This window comes from Terrapene carolina, unplaced genomic scaffold (assembly GCF_002925995.2).
Source record: "Terrapene carolina triunguis isolate 2854851 unplaced genomic scaffold, T_m_triunguis-2.0 Scaffold198, whole genome shotgun sequence".
Classification (NCBI taxonomy): domain Eukaryota; kingdom Metazoa; phylum Chordata; order Testudines; family Emydidae; genus Terrapene; species Terrapene triunguis.
The window spans coordinates 834,915-852,320 of record NW_020664549.1 but is presented as its reverse complement, the minus strand read 5'-3'; the positions used below and the strand labels follow the sequence as shown (position 1 = coordinate 852,320).

The 17,406-nt window shown below is 42.2% G+C and overlaps 1 protein-coding gene and 1 long non-coding RNA gene across 2 annotated transcripts in view; one reads left to right on the top strand and one right to left on the bottom strand.

The window, feature by feature from the left end:
• Positions 1-6,733: 6,733 nt before the first annotated feature.
• LOC113407112 (protein FAM72A-like) lies at positions 6,734-16,378 on the bottom strand. Its single transcript, XM_026655168.2, has 4 exons — positions 16,109-16,378; positions 10,319-10,396; positions 8,766-8,890; positions 6,734-7,524 (listed from the first exon to the last, which is right to left on the bottom strand). Exons 1-4 carry the CDS (start codon positions 16,258-16,260, stop codon positions 7,430-7,432), a joined length of 450 nt encoding a protein of 149 aa, XP_026510953.1. The 5' UTR covers positions 16,261-16,378; the 3' UTR covers positions 6,734-7,429.
• Positions 16,379-17,250: 872 nt separating this feature from the next.
• LOC113407101 overlaps positions 17,251-17,406 on the top strand; it is a 1,927-nt gene continuing 1,771 nt past the window's right edge. The window contains exon 1 of the long non-coding RNA XR_003369947.1: positions 17,251-17,325. This is a non-coding gene — a long non-coding RNA (uncharacterized LOC113407101). The remainder of the gene's footprint in view (positions 17,326-17,406) is intronic.

Below are 17,406 nucleotides of genomic sequence, written 5' to 3'. Positions count from 1 at the left end.
CGCTGAACCACTTGATCCTTCTACTTCAGGCTCTTTGGGACTTCAGCTTGTACTATTCGCACGACTTAACCTTTGTTTTCATACTTGGCTACGTAGCACTCCTCCGTAGATCTCAAAGCACTGAGCAAAGTGTGGTATATATTTTCATTCTTTTTTTTAAATCACACGAAACTTGGCTTCTTGTTTGCAGCTGTTGGAAATAGCAATTGCATGACTGCAAGTGCAGACCTGTTTCAGACAGGCATCTTTCCTCAGCAATGAATGACAGGTAAAGAGCTGTTCAATTCCATATATTATGCCTGGCAGATTTATACCAGATCAGAGCAGCTGTGCATCTAATTTGGTATCCTGTCTTCGACAGTGGTCAGCACCAGATGCGTCTGAAGCTGTCCCCGTTTTTATTCCATACAATAGTTGGAAGAGATTGCAGGCACCTTCCATTTCATAAAATCTTCTTGGTGCCTATGAATCTTGCATTTCTGGAGCAACTGAGGGAAATAGAAATTGTATCTAAATTACATTAATAGTGGACACACAAAAATCAATTTGATAATGCCCTGCTACTATTTTCAGGGTGAAAGTCACTCCTGTGCTGAGGTCCAGCACAAGCCTCTTGTACCTATTTTTGAGTGTTTTGCTGGCCTTCTGTAGAGGAGTGAATGTCACCTTTCAATGCATACTGTAGAAAAGGCCAAGCATTTAGGTATTGACTAATGTCTGAGTTTATGCTAGCTCGGAATCGGTGATAACCTACACCATCATCACCTCTTAAAGGTGACCCTTTGTCTTCCGATCTGCTTTTCTAACCAAGTAATGCTATGGTTGCACAATTCCCTTTCACTAGCTTCCATATGAGGCTGCTAGTGCAGCTTTGTCGTCCTGGATTGACAACACTCGTCGTCCGTAGGCAACTGGTTTATTCTTTAACAAACTGGAGTACATGAGCCTAATCCTCCTCTCATTTACACAGGAATAAATTGGGAGTAACTCAGTTGGGGTCACTGGGTCTGCAGTGGTATAAAGCTGTAAATGAAAGGAGCATAGGACCTACGTTTTGTATTTGCCAACCTACCAACCCATTGTAACTTTTCTTGGAATGCACGACACTTTAAGGTGGGTTCTTAATTCTATTTTTAATTACACAGTTCCAATAACATGCAAGACTCCAAACATTTCTGGGCTTGCAGTCCCACTCTGTTCTAATTCAGGCCAAAGCCTATATAAAATGCTCATAATGAAGATAGACTCTTCTCACATTCAAAGCAGCTTGCTTTAAACTGTTCTCCTCTGTCGTGCGTGAATAATGATTCCATACCATCTTGTTGTGCTTCCCCCACTGCCAGCTTCAGCTTAAAAAAGCCATCTGGGTATGTTCTGTAAACACAATGGGACAGACTTATCCTTGGTTAAATGCCAGTAGTTTTAGGGCTGAACTTGGCCCTGTATTTTTGTAATATAAGGACAAATATGTTTCTCATAAAAGTGAGGTGCTGAGGGCAGAAGCTTAAGCAAAGTGAAGGCAGAGGCTGGGCAAGCTTCCTCCACCCTTCTCTGCCAATACTCTTCAGTCCGGACCTCTGTCACACTTGCAAATCCTTGGAGTATGGAGTTGGCTCTGTGATATGGGCAAACAGCAAAAAGGGGCAAAACTAAGCCCATTTTCACTGGTGACTCAAGTGACTGTGAGTGGGATTTTCAAATGCCTAAGTGACTTGAGCACAAATCCATTCACTTTTAGTGGGTCTTGTGTACCTAACTCACTTAGTTGCTTTGGAAAAATCCCACCCTGAATGTCCAGATGAATTTCCCCCCAACAAGGGCAAATGTTGTATACTGGAATAGGATATATGCTAGGATCCATCTAACTATAATAAGGTTCCACTATAGTGCAGCAGGAACTAATTGTGGTGCAGTTGCAGCTGCATCTGAGTGACGTTCACTGGTATTTTAATAAGCACTTATTTAGGGAATTATCTTTCACATTTCTCTGACTGCACCACAGTCTCTTTGTATCCGTGTTGCTTCACAACCTTGCGCACAAATTCCAATGTACGTTGACACACAGATGGAAGTTGGTAACAGAGACACAGAGCTAATTTCCCTTGCGTGATGTTACCCGGAGACGTCAAGCTGTCAGTATTGCGAAGAACCGCAGATGACATGGAAACTTAAGCACCAGAGATTTTTTTTGAAGAGTTCAGACGTGGACCTCCCCCTCCTCCCCCTCTCCCTCACTACTGTTGTCCAAAATGTGAGACATGCTTTCTAACAGGAAATCAATATGGAGTGCAGGCCAGTTTGTTCAGCCTGCATTCGGCATGAAGTCTGACAAGAGACATCATAGATAGCAAAGCAGCTGTGGTGCCTCAGAGTTAGTCGCTGGTGTCAAAATACTGCTGCTTTTTCACTTTTTTTTTTTTTCTCATACTATATTGGATCATCCAAAATTCAACAATCTGGAATTAGTTTTGTATGGGATATGCAAGCCCAAACCAGCTTATGCATTGCTGCTCCCCTATGATAGCCCTTGCGTACTACGTGATATGGGGAACAAGTCTCTGGCTCTCTTGAATGCCATGTTTCCATGCATATGTAGGGCAATCTCTCTCCAGTGGGCTCCCTATCTTCATTTGGGGTATTGGCTGTATCCACTGGATCTTTTTCAGGATATATACTAAGGCTGAAGAAACACCAAGAAGGCAGCAGAAGCACAAGGATGCTTCACAAATGGGAGGTGGACCAGTTCTTGGTGTCCGAATCCATGAGCTTGCCATGTTCGCTAGCCAACACATGCATGTTGGGGGTGGGGTCTACAGTCACCTCTCTATACCTTGCAGAAGCAGCCACAGCAGTCCTAGATTGCTTACTGTAGACTTGGGGCTAAGGATTTTCCTCCTCAGACTCACTCAGGTATGACTAGGCTGCACCTCTGATCTGCTGGGCACCCTTAGCCAAGTCTGTGCCTCTGTTTTCCCTTGCACCCTTTATCTGGCTAGGTCAGAAGAGACTAGCAGATCATCTAGTCCAGTGGTTCGCAAACTTTTGTACTGGTGACCACTTTCACATAGCAAGCCCATGAGTGCGACCCCCCCACCCTTATAAATTAAAAACACTTTTTTATATATTTAACACCATTATAAATGCTGGAGGAAAAGCGAGGCTTGGGGTGGAGGCTGACAGCCCGCGACCCCCCCCCATGTAATAACCTCATGACCCCCTGAGGGGTCCTGACCCCCAGTTTGAGAACCCCTGGGCTAGCATATTTTGATGAGAAGCTCTTTGGCCCAAGGATGGTCTCTCACTATGTGTTTCTAACACAAGAGGTCCCTGTCTCAGTTGGGGCATCTAGGTGTTGCCCCAAAACAATTGATAGGCTGTTTGTTTGGGGTGTGTGTGTGTGTCTGTAAAACCAACAGATGCCTGTTGTTGGCAGGCAGGCGGGACCGAACCTGGGACCTCTGGAGCTAAATGCATGAGCCCCTACTATGTGAACTAAAAGCCATAGGCCTCTTAGCTAAGGCTGTAGAGCAGACTTATTAATCTTTCTCTCTAAGTGGGCTCAGTGCACTAGATGGGATAGCACACCACATCCAGGAGGTGTGTGGGTTACATGTGCTCTTCCTGAGGGTATGCTTTTAGGGGGTCCACATATCTTACAGACTTAATAAAACATGGAGAAACAATTACGTATGCAAAAATAAAGTGGTTTATAATACATGACTACAGGTATTATGTCACTGTTTATAAGTGAATGTCTTGAGCATGGCATGTATGAGGGGGGCAACAGAGCAAAACTTGGCACCTCTAGTCTCCATACCACAATGGCTGCTGGAGCTGCATGGCATAATAGCCCTCTCTGAGATATCTAGAACCACAGGTTTCAATCCTAGCAGGGGCGATTTAGGCTCTGTTTCCAAAGTAAATAAGCTGCATTCCAGGCTATAACAGAGCATGGGATCTTTCCGATTTGACCTTCAATAATCAAGGGCCACATAGTCCATTTGGATGAAGATCACATGCCAACGTTCATTACAGAATGGGGTTTACCCAGGTGCCCTGGCACCATGCTGTGTGCTTGGCAGCTGCCTTCTATCCTAGAGCTGGCTGCATTTCAATGGCAAAAGGTTTCCTATCTGAATGTCATTTGTGAAGCACTTTGACATGAATGGTGATATAAATTAATGCCTAATCATAATCTTACATTTGTATCAGGGAATAATGAAGAATATTTAAATGTGTTTTCTTTGTTTCTCTTCCCCCTTAAAAAGCCTTGCAATTTATCACTGTCTTTCTGTGATTTTTTCCCCTCCCCTCCTCCCCCACTAGCTAGAAATCAATGCTGAATTATGCATCACAGGAAAGAAAATGCATCACCACTGACAGCAGCATTGTTGCACAAGGTCCTGAAGAAAGCTGTTTACTTGTGGGTTTGTTTGTTTGTTTTTAAATTCAGGTTTTAAATAATTTTTCATCCAAACCAAATCTGTGACCCTGAATCTACATCTATGTACGTAGTGATGTTTCCCTGCTGTGGATGAGTCCTGTGGAGGGTCTCTAACAGTTGAAGTATGCAGTGTTGTTGTAGCAATGTCAGTCCCAGGCTATTAGAGAGACAAGGTGGGTGAGGTAATATTTTTTTTATTGGACCAACTCCCCTTGGTGAGAGACAAGGTGCTAAGCAGCTGGAAGCTCACTTTGACTTTAACTGGAATAATGGGTGCTCAGTCTCTCTGAAAATCGGGCCATTACTGTCCTTACACAGTAGAGAAGATTTCAAATGAGCTGAGTTAGCTAGAATGTGTTGTTTCATTATTTTTGTTAGCTAATCACTACAGATGTATCCTTAAGTATAAAAGTTAGACAATCCCCCAGCTACATAATGTGCACTTAATATATCCCCCAGGAGAATGTGGTATAAATCAACATTTATTTGATATACATGTAGACAGCACACAGTCATAACAAGACATCCAAATACAGAAAAATAGCAAATACACACTTTAGCCAACACAGAAGAAGAGGTAGTAACACCAATTGAGAACAGATACAGTAAAGTACTAAAACAAGAGTCTGCCTTCACTGCATCTTTTCAGAGCCGAACAGAGAATATACAAAATGTTAATGTTGATATCGATCTTGGAGTTGCTTTTAGTAGGATTCAGGAAATCCACCCTACCTTATCATGTACTACTTCACTTTTGTAAATACATCACTTGAAAGATGCATCTTCAGCTAACCAGATGTACCAAGTCTACATGTGGTTTATGAATGGAATGCTTTGGCTTCTGCAAAACACCAATGAGCTTTGTGTTAGGGGCTTGTTAGAGGGAGCAGGATGCCTGCAACTGCCTTTCTGTTGTGTTCTTCAGTGTCTAAGGCTGTGTTTTTCTATGGCTAGTGAGTATGTGGTTTTTGGTATAAATCTTGGTTGGGGATGTAGCTAGGGGTTTACAATAAAACAATGGCTTTGTAAAAAATGGACTATCTGAAGTGGTCTCAAACAATCGCTGTGAGAGATGATAAACTCATTTAACACACAGATTTCCAGGGCAGTCCTTTGTAGGATCAGAACCTAAGAGGTTTTGCACAATGGGCACTGTCCTGATGTTCACCGAGCCCAAATAAATGAAGAGGAGTCTACCCACATGGAGCTTATTGCAGAACTGCAGACTTACTCTGTTGGTTCTTCATCTTAGGGACTGTGGGTAGGGTTTTACCAAGTGCTTCAGGAGCACAAGTCTCCTTGACTTTCCAAGAAGCTGTGAGTGGACGACAGGGGATGGATCACTCTGATTGCCTGTTCTGTTCATTCCCTTTGAAGCACCTGGCATTGGCTACTGTGGGAAGACAGGATACTGGCTAGATGGACCATTGGTCTGACCCAATATGGCTGTTCTTATGCCCCACTATTGATGATATTTTTGGTATGTCCCTTAGACATTTCTGAAAATCTCACCCTATGTCTGTAATTGGCATATAAAGCACCATCTAGTTAGAGCCCTCTTTACATACATGTACAATAAGTCACTTCAGAAACCTTCCCATTAAATAGAATATTTCTGTTCTGAAGTAAATGTCTACCTTTTTAAAAGTTGTTGGTCAGATGATTTTTCTTTACAATGTTATTCTCTTAGAACCTCCTAGCCTTAGAAACAAGAAAATGTTTCATTTGAGAACGTAAACTTGCTGAAGCAGTTACTTTGTAGCTACAAGCAGAAGAGTACTCTTGAAGCCAGATTTCACTCCAAACCATGTCTGGCTGCCTCCTTTCCACCTTCCACCACCAACTCTGTGGAGATTACCCACCTTCCATCAGCACAAGAGCCAGATGGAGATTTTATTGAATCTGGCCCTAAACTTGTCACACGCGCTACTCCAGCATCATACTTACTGCTCCTCTCATTTAATACTGACAAAATATACAAACATAATTACAGATTATTTTGCTTGGAAACTATGCCTTTTCTCCCTCTTTCAGTTTTTCACGGCAATAGGGAGACTTCTACAGAGCAAAAGGAGTTTCCCTCACCTGTGTAACATTTCTTAAGAATAGTTATGCTAACATTTCATTGAACGTGATTATTTCCATTTAAAGCAGGGAAGTGTGCCAGTTCCCAGCATACTTCCTTATTTACCATTTGTCGGCCATTCTGTTCACTGGCAGCAAATCTCGCTCTATAAATTTCTTATGCCGTTTAGTTTTTAGCAGAACTGAGTACTTATTACGCTCTGACAAAACTCGGGTGAGAGACCAAGGTTCAGGAGCATCCCAATGCTCATCTCCCGAGTGGATTCACAAGCAAACAACTCCAAAGCAGGATGAAGACAGATGGCTGTACAGTTTCAGCAATCCCTGCTGGCCCACTCTTTCGACAGCATTGATTGTGGCCTCAAAGGAGACTGTACATATACCACCTTCTTGGCTATGGGTGGAATGGGAAGAGAGAAAAGGCAGAGTCCAGAAGGAGGCATAACTGGAGCCCATAGAATTCTCTTCATAATGTCACAGCTCACCCAGAGTAACTATTCCTCAATAGCACTACCCTAAACGTAAAAATTAAATTTGTTTCAGTGATACCAAGACTTTTGATCCACAACCGAGCTGTTATTTAGGAAGGAAAAACAGGCAGCAGCTGGTACTTGTAGAAGTGTCAAAGCCTGTGTCTTCCTTACCTGCAGCTGTTAAGATTTAGAACTATAATAACAAAATAGCCCTAAAACCATAGGTAGCGGCCATCTGTATGCCATTCATTTTCCAGATAGGCACATTTTAAAGCTGAGAGGGATTCTTAAGGCATGTTACATTATACCCTTTCTGAAAAACGGTTTGCCAGCCTTCCTGTTTACTGTATTGCTTGAGTTTGTACATTAAGACAGTGGGAAGAAAGCTGCAATACAAGGTAACAAGGGAATACACTGCTGATAATATTTATCTGATATACTCCTCCTCAGAGATGCCAGACAGGTCTTCATCAGTGCTTTCATCCAAATCTGGTAAATTGCCCCAAAGCAGTAAATTCACACCTGGAAAAAAGGATTGTAAATAACTTAATTTGTATTCTGACCTCGTTTGAGTTAGAGTAAAAACTGAATTCATTGCCACAAAATGAATGGCTCTAGTCTTTGAAAAACCTATTAGATGAAATAAGACAACATTGCCTAGGTCTAGGTTATTTTCTATTTTTATTCAAAAAGGATCTCTAGAAATATCCTTTTGAACTAGACGATAGTAGCAAGTCCTGTATGAAGTTATATGAAATAATCTTGTAGCTATTGGTAATCCCCTTATGGCCGGGTTACATTAATTGTGTTGGTTCGAGGCACAGATGACATTGTGAAAGTGTTTAAACTAACTAACCTTGTGTATGAGGAACAGAAATACAGATGGTCTAGTAAAAGGCCACATACTTTGGGAAGACCCAGAAGGACTGATTATGCGAGATACACCTCTACCCCGATATAACGCGACCCGATATAACATGAATGCGAATAGAACGCGATAAAGCAGTGCTCCGGGCGGGCGGGGCTGCACACTCTGGTGAATCAAAGCAAGTTCGATATAACGCTGTTTCACCTATAACACGGTAAGGTTTTTTGGCTCCCAAGGACAGTGTTATATCAAGGTAGAGGTGTACTTGTAGTTTGTGTGCCAAGTAGTTGTTTAAAAGGAACTCAAGCGAACTAAATAGTAAGAGCTAGAATTGGTTGTAACCTCAGCCTAAGCTAATGGGGATCAACAGAAAAAGTTATATAGGGTCACAGTGACAACACAGCTCAACTCAGAATAACCAGTCAGTGGAGGGTTGCTTAATAGCACAGTGAAGCGACACACACTACTATAAATAATATCCTCTAGCTCTGCATTTACACTTGTATTTGTGCAGTTTGCATAACAATATTGCTCAAAAAATCCTGATTCCCATCAGCAATAGGTTAGAGTAAATTTTCTGATCAATTAATCTTACAGCCCAGTGCCTTTTTTTTTTTTTAATATAAAGCCACACAAACTTGAGGTAACCTAATATTGCATTTTAGATACTTTTAAGCTCCAGGTGACATGAATAGTTTCCTCATATAGCATTCCTTCCCCACAAGCCTCTCTGCTGGAAAGGCAACTCAGTATAGACTTGCTATATACCTTAAGTAAACAGCATATGCGTTGAGACACCTTACTATTGGAGGGAGGGGGAGAAGGGAGGAAGTTGCCAGTTAACTCTCCTGTGAGTTAAATAGAACTTCCCTGTTCAGAATCAAGAATTCCTTACCAGAGGAGTCTAGTCTGTTTATACCAAAGACTGCTTGGCTGTGAAACATCCAGAAATGGCCATTGTTACAGGACAGCAGGCAAGGTTTGCATGGAGCAATCACATGGTAACCTACAACATTGCCACTAGAACAGCAAACAAAATAATGATCATGTAAGTTCGTGGATGAAAGCCAGTTTGCAATGAAGAACCAACTAAGCTTAATGTTAAACAGGATCTAACCACTTTACCAGGCAAATTGGTATAATATTCTTATCTGGGGAAAATTAAAGGCGAGTTTTTGAACAAGTGGTGCAAAAAGTGTCTGAATATATTTACTTAGAGAAAGAGGGGGTGTGGAGTTGCACACACATATATATTTACTTAGAGAAAGAGGGTGTGTGTGGAGTCTTGTCTTATTGCAGAGAACCAAATTCTGTCTGTTATCCGAGTGTACTTTAACTTAAGTCAGTGAAATTTGTTGTATCTATCATGGAATCTGATTGTTCTGTTTTAAAATAGAACTCCCCAGTGAAATCAATGGAGAGTTCTCCTTAAAACTGATGGTACAATAGGACCCAATAAAAGCTAAGTAATTGGATTGTAAGAGCTAAGTAATTAGGTTGGTGTATATATGAGCCTGATTCTGCTCCATTAAAGTAAATGGAAATTAAGGGTTTGAGTAGGAACAGATTATAGCCTAATTAATTTACCTGTAGTAGATTCCTTTCACTCTCAGAAGCACACCCAGGAGAAAGTGTGTGCTTTCTATTTCAGCATCTGGACAAACCAGAATTCCTTGCTAGCCAAGTCTCTCTCTCTCAAAAAAAACCACCTTGTTATTTTTAATCCAAGAACCTTCCCGTCCAAGTTCAAATCTGAGCAAGCTGAAATTTTAGGCATAAAGCAGACAAGTGACCCTTTTGAGCAGTTTAGCAGAATTTTTTTTTTTAAAGGAACAGTATCTTAAGTATCAGGCATTAATAAAAATAAACAACAAACTCCAGGAACTTTCATGTTAATTTTTTCCATCCGCTAGTGCAGAGTAGGTCTGCCAACAGCATGTTCTCTTACAGCAGAACCTCAATTTTATGAACCTGTTATACAAACCTACTGTAACTGAGATGTTCAATTTTATGAACTCCTGAATCCCCAATTAGTTCATAAAACAGGAGTTCTCCACTGTATCTGTTTTAGTAAAGTGGAAGATATGAGTAACTGCATTTCATTGTGACTTTATTCACATAGCTATCTCAAATCAATACTGAAGCAGTCTCTCTGGAGTCAGTCAGGTGCTATGCAAGTTTCCTATAGAACCCCACTTTAGTCTTGATACGCATTGTCCCATGCATTTCTGCTAGGGACTTCTACAATGACAGACTAACAGTCACGTCCAAAGGTAGTGGGGCCAAATTTCCACTGAGCAATGTTATATCAAATTCACTTCATTTGTGACCCAAGCGCTTGCACTCTAGTGGTCAGTAATGAGATGCTGCAATGTTGTTTCTGCAGCACATGCATTGCAGAGCAGGTGCTTGTATGATTACGAGACACATTGAAATGATATTACTTACCACTTTAAACATGCAATGTTCTTCAGTTTGCATTTGCAGATGTCAGTGAAATAGCAGCTTCCAATAAAGTCAACAGTACTGGAGAGGAAAAAAAAAAAAAGTCACAGGAATAGTTTAGACATTTAACATAACTTCACCCAGCCATCTGCTCTTGCTGTAAGCTAGAATTCCAACAAACCAATGTTTGAAGTTCTTACTTTTCTATTTCCATTTACAAACACCTATCTGCTATCATCCAATCTCCCTCTATCACCAAGCATAGTAGTATCAAGATAGCAAAGATTCCTATATATTCCACCAGCACACCCTGAGCCAGCACCACAGTGCAGATTTCAAATTTGTGGGCAGAATGATGGAGTGCTAGCACATTAGCCCTGCTGTACCCCTCCCTACCTCTTACAATGCTGCCTCACCAGCTCACCTCTAGTTGTCCAGTAGGATACCATAATACTCTATTGTCTAGGGTCATCTACTCAACACAGATTTCAGTTGAATCCCAATGCTAAGTGAATGTACTTCAAATATTCACATAGCTGACTCTTCACGAAGTAAGAGGAAGAATAGCAGACCACTAGTGTAAAGCAGGTATTTGAGGGCACCATTAAATAGCAAAAGAGGCAGTGGGGGTAAAATAAAGATACTTTCAACACAACTTTGAAGAGCTTCAAAGTTAAACTCATCACAAACCATGTGAGGAATAATAACTAATAATGCTGAACATTACATCACTGCATAGTCACTTAATTGCATATCTCCAGTTATCACACCAATAAACCAAACCTGGATTACTTCCTGGAACTGGTTGCTACATAGAAAGGAATAAAAGCACCCAATGTGGTGGTCATTTTTATCAAGTGAAGTCAGTGATCAAAAGGCATTGCTCACAAGAATCTCAAGATGACACTTTATCCCAAGCAATGCTATACTCTGCAGTTTGCACTGAGTTAGTCACCAGTGCTATAAAACAAGAGTGCTGGGTTTTTTTTTTTTTTTTTGAAGATCTTATTCCACTGTATGCTTTTAATCCATACTTGAAGTTGGTTCAATCCAGGCACTGTCCTGAGGCACACTTCACCAGGTTATACATGTAGCAACATGCTTTTTAATTCTACCATCTTTTTGATGGCCAATGAGGGCTTCTCCTCAGGCCTATAGTATGGGCATTTACTGCTATACAGGGACTTAAAGGATCAACCGTGAAACTTTTAGCAGCTGAGGTTCATAAGTGGTTGATGGGATCTACAACTCCCTTATATGTGCACACTACAATCCCAGCAGAATCTGCCATAGAGTAATTAAAAATGAAGCATAATTGAATGCTTTAGACCAAAAATCTGACCACCTGAAATTAGTGGGAAGTGCCCATCAGATTCTGCTTTAAAAATCCATTACAGTAATTGAAACTTAATTTTAGAGTAGGCTTATTTACATCTTTAAACTTCTAAAAATATTACACACAGGCAGAAAATAAAGTTACAAGCTAGCTGACAAAGTCCCTTTAATGGCTTTGCTCTATATATTTAATTTTTCCTGCTTTACATGAGGATGATGGCTAACTTCTTCTGAATTGTTTCAGGCTATGAAGGTTGTCTGGTTTTATGCAACTCAATGAACTGGCCCACAGAGGCTAACATCAGCAAGGCTCAAGAGCTGCTTTGTTGGTGTCCCAGTTCCATGCAAACAGTCAGTCCAGAGCTAACCATTTCAACTAGATGATAAGGCTTCAGTCCAGGGAACTGGGCCCCTCACTAGTACTTAGAGATGATAATTAGTCTTTTTATACAGGGAGTGAACTCAGTTACCAACTATACCATTGGGTTCAGTTAGCAACTCACTATCTTTGTCTACATTAAGAAACTTGCCTATTTACAATGGGTGTCAGCAGCAATAGGTGTAGCTGGCCTGGAGCAAGATGTAGTTTAACTGCAAGGGTGAACAGGTTCAAACTATGTTCAACACAGTTTCAGAAATGGTAGGTGATTTGATTTAGTCCTGTCTGTGCACTTGCAGTTAAACCATTTTCAGTACCATTTAATATGCTTGTTGCAGACACCCTACATCTTTGTCTGCAGGGAACCAGTATTCTTTACAGTAGGGCTTCCAGCAGTGGTAGGGTTGCAACAAACTTCCAGCATTTTTACCATTCTCACTTACGGTGTCTAACACAGAAAATGCTGTGCACAGGTTAGCCTAAAATCCAGCTAGCCCAGGTAACAATAATAGTGAAGACACCACAGCCAGGCTTCTGTGTGGGTAGTGCAAGTCTGGGATGGACTTTGGGTGCATCATCAACATCATCATCGGCGATCCCTTGACTCGAAGATGATCTCTACCACGTATTTACATATGGGTCCTGAGATGACTCAGGAGTCCAATCCTGGAATCATAGATCCGTCGTAATAGGTACAGACATTTCCTGTCAGGCCAACTGCCTGCTGGGAGAAAGTTCTCTCTCTTTTCAGGTTCAAGGGCAAGGCACTTCTCCTCAAAGCGACTTATTGCCTGATGGAGGATGTGGCGCTAGTGGGGTCAGTTGGTGGCTTGCTTCTCCCAGCTTGTGATATCCACATCAGTTTTCTTGAGATACTCTTTCAGTGTGTCTTTTGTAGTGCATACTTGGCTTGCTAGCCCACTGTGACACCTGAGCTGTGCTTTCTGCACTTCTGTTGTTACCCGTGCTTGCTGGATTCAAGTTAGCTTGGACAGACTAGCCCATGCTAGCTTTTGCTGTGCAGACATACCTTCAAACCTGATGATGATAGAGGCTGGTAGCACTTTGTCTACATCAGGACTCCCAGCTACAATGGTGGTAGCTCCGGTGAAGAACTACTTCTATAGTTCCTTACTATGGACATAGCCAGCTTTAGCACTGGGTCAGTTTCCTAGTGCAGACAAGGCCATTGTCAGACTTAACATCTGTGTGTCAATTTCTTCTTCTGGAAAGTAGGATAGTATTATCTAAAGCAGGTGTCACCCCAACCCATCTTCTGTGAGGCTGTCTGATTTTAATGTCCTCTGTAGAAAAGCTGTTAAGAGCAAAGTAATATTGTCAAATACTCTTCTGTAATAGGGTTCCTATGGTAGACCTTAGATAGGTAAGCATTGTCAACCCCCATCATTTTTAATTGGCTCTGTTTTTGTAAATGGACACAAACTAATATTTTCAAAGCAAACTGATCTTTCCTATTTTACAACTCTCTTTGACCCTGCAATTTTTCCTAGTTTTCCACCAGTTGGAGCACTAGTGTAGGCAGCCACTGGCATTTCAAATGTAGTGTTGTGCAGACCCTGCTTTAAGCCGTGTTAGATGAGATGGTAGGTAGAATGCCGACAACTGGTTTACACTAGCATTTCCACTGTTAGAACAGCAGCAATGGTAATATAGGTACAGACTTTGTGAGAAAAGGGGCAATTTGTTTACATAACTTGGTATGTACTGGGTTGAGTGCTCCATGTCCAATATGAGTGCTTCCATTCATTCTGTTAATGGGTGGGAAAAACAGTCCTGAGAGTTGAACTTCTGCCCTGTATGCAGAGATATAAGTTTACTTAAGAGTCTGCATGTTTCCTATTTTGATTTATTCTTATAATTTAGATCCTCAATACATTAGCTCCTACTCCAAATCTAACCACTCAGCCCTGACCAAACCATCATTTGCCATGAAAAAAAAAATCAATGATTATAGTATCAGGAAATCACATACCAGGAAATCATTTCCTGAGTCACTAAAACACAGATCGCTATTTTAACTTTATACTGAATATGTGGTTTACTGACTTTCATAAACTCATTTTTGTAGTTTAATACGTTTTTATTGTACACTAAAACTGTGGATTACATTTGTAACCACATGGATCGCTTTAACTCACATTTGACAACTAGCATTGTATGAAAGACATTTTACACCAGTTTAGAACATCTGTGCCAGGAACTAGGTGTCTATTGTAAATCTCAAATGAGACCACAGAACAATGGCTTAGTGATTAGAATGTTTAAAAAATGAACCTTTGTTTTTTTTTTAATTAATTTTAGCCCATCTTAGTTTATCTCCTTTTAACTCATGCTTACAGATTAACGCTTTGTAATTTACATTTTCTTAATATTTAATTTACTATTTAATATTTAAATATGGCTTTCCCATAGTTACTCATCCTCTGATTTCAGCTTCCCTTTGATCAAGTAACAAGAGAGAATTTTTTTCTTTAATTCCTGGCCTTGCTTAACTCTGAAAGCCAAATTGGGTTCTTTCTGCTTCTTTCATCTTCACCAGTTAATGCACTCAACAATTCTGTTGATCTATGAGGCCAAACAGAATACAGCTTGCTTTCCTTGACTGATATTGGTTTCTGCACCATTAAGAGTAAAAACATGTTTTTATCCATAAAATAAACAAATTTGACTTGAAACAGAGAAAGTAGTTGTATTTGATTGTAGTGACATTTTTACAGAGCCACTGAAGTAAATTTATTTTTGTCAGGCTGGACGTACATTCAAGCTATGTCAATGAACAACCTTATTATCCATCATCTAATTCAGTGGCTCTCAACCTTTCCAGACTACTGTACCCCTTTTAGGAGTCTGATTTATCTTGCGTACCACCAAGTTTCACTTCACTTAAAAACTAGTTGCTTACAAAATCAGACATAAAAATACAAAAGTGACACAGCACACTACTCCTGAAACATTGCTTACTTTGTCATTTTTACCATATAATTATAAAATCAATTGGAATATAAATATTGTACTTACATTTCAGTGTATAGTATATAAAGCAGTATAAACAAGTCATCGTCTGTATGAAATTCTAGTTTGTACTGATTTTGCTAGTGCTTTTTATGTAGCCTGTTGTAAAACCAGGCAAATATCTAGATGAGTTGATATACCCCCTGGAAGACCTCTGCGTACCCTCAGGGGTACACATACCCCTGGTTCAGAACCACTGATCAAAGTCACTAGCTGGGAGAGTGTGTGGCCTTAAGGGTAGAGTAGCAGAATGGGGATCAGGGCTGAGATGCATTTCCAGATCTAGTACTAACACATTCTGACATCTTGTGGCAAATCACTTAAGGGACATGGGTTAGATTTAAAATAATTTTAATGTATATTCTTACTTTGTTACTAACTCTTGAACAACAATTGTAGAAAGTAATCCAGATTTTTCTATCATTTACACTACTTACTTATTTGCAGTCCACCAAGCTTGGAATAGATCATTTAACTGTTGGAAACATCCTACTAGTCTGGGGCAAGGCCCCCCAAGTTTATACTGCACCTGTCTGGAGGTGTTACCCTACTACAAACAAAAATAGTCTAGATATTGACTTGAAACAGGAGTGAAACTGACACTTTCAAGTCACTTTCACTTCCGTTTAAAAGCTAGTTACTTTCCAGAAGGTTCTTAAATACAACCCTACAGTGATTGACACAGGAAAATATTTAAAGTCAAACACCAAGAAAATTCCACATTTTAAAGTTGAGAAAAAAGGAGTCTTGTTTATTATTTAGAGAGTTTGTATATATGTATTTTTTAAAGTACCATTCTGTGTTTGGACTGTTCCTCAGTTCCGGTTTCTGAAAATGGAAATAATAATACTTGCTTGCTTACCTGCCATATGCAATTATAAGGAGTAGATTGAGATCTTGGGGGGGGGGGTAGGAACTGGGCCTTCTTAATGGTTTGCATGGTACCTAACACAATGGGGTATTCCTACTGATTAAGGTCTTTGGGGGCTGCTGTTACATTAGTCAGCTGTTGAGATGCCTGCAGGTGGTAAAGGAAGAGGACTTACCTGGTGGGTGGGATGTCGGTGGAGTACAGGTCCATCTCTGTGTTGGCCAGCAGCACGGCCTTCATCCCCCGCGAGCTCAGCACCTGCTGGCAGAATCTGCAGCAGAGCACGGACACACACCTGTCCTTGAAGGTGAAACCACTAATGGACATGATGGCTCTGGACCGAAATGGTTTGTCCCCTCTTCCCAGAGAGCGCTGAGGGTGCTTCTTGCTTCTCTGAGGGCAAACTGACCACCAGGCCCCTTTAGCTGCTCCTAGCCCCCCCTTCTTCAGCTCCCTCTCTCTCAGGATCCTTGCCCCAGGGACTGTGCCCCTTCTGCTGCTCTTCCCACACTCACTGCCCCCTCCCTCAGGGGACAGCCCTATACCTGCACCCCTCCCTTCCCCAGGAGATTGACTCCCCTTTCCCACCCTGCTGCCCCTTCCAGGCTCCAACACCCCCCTCTCCAAACCCTGTCCCCCCCCCCCCACTCCAGGCCCTATACACCCCCTCCTCCCTACCAGTGGGGGCCTTATGCTCTCCCCTTCCACTGCCCTCCCCTGCCTTGTGCTCTCTCCCCCCCCCCCGCTACTGGGGTCCTGTCCTCCTCCCCCCTCCTCCTTTTCCCTCTACCAGTGGGGGCCCTGTATTCGCCCCGCTTCCCCGCCGCCACCACCCAGGACCCACTGCTTCTTCTCCCACCCCCACCAAGGGGTACCCAGGCTATGCTCCCCCTGCTGCCCCACCCCCACAGCCCCTGCTTACTGCTCCTCCCAGGGGCCGACCCCCTTCTCTTTGCCCCGGGCCGGCTGAGTCGCCTGCGTCAGCCCTGCTGCCGTTAGACCCCAACGGGCTAGCCCCAGCGAGCCCCTGTCTTCAGAACTGTCAGACTCCGTTTGAATCCCTGTCCTCGCTTCCCATTGGAAGAGAGCCAACACTCCCCTAGAGCCTGATTGGGGGGATTGGGGCAAGATCCGCCTCTCAGAGCAGCTAGGACCCGTCCCCCTCAGCTCCTAATTGGAGGAGCCGTGAGACAGAGGCGGGAGAGGGAGAAGAGTAGAATGGTGCTATTGGTTAGGAGGTTTGTCACTTCGACTCATCCTAGCTGCTGATTGGGGGAGACAGACGAGGGGGCGGGGTGGGTGAGCTAGCGCTGCGGAGGAAACTGACCGCGGGAGCCGTAGCTGGAGAGCCTCGGCTCATGGAGGAGGGAACCTGGCTGCGCCGCGCTGCAGGTAGGAGCTCCGCCTGGGGCTGAGGCGCGTGTCGCGCAGACCTCCGTCCTACCATAGGCGTGCCCCAGCCCATAATACTCC

Coding starts and splice junctions, on each gene's coding strand:
- LOC113407112 (XM_026655168.2), bottom strand. CDS start 16,260: ATGTCCATTAGTGGTTTCACCTTCAAGGACAGGTGTGTGTCCGTGCTC. Junction 10,397..16,108: donor ACCGACATCCCACCCACCAG/GTAAGTCCTCTT, acceptor TTTCCTCTCCAG/TACTGTTGACTTTATTGGAA. Junction 7,525..8,765: donor AAACAGACTAGACTCCTCTG/GTAAGGAATTCT, acceptor CCTTTTTTCCAG/GTGTGAATTTACTGCTTTGG.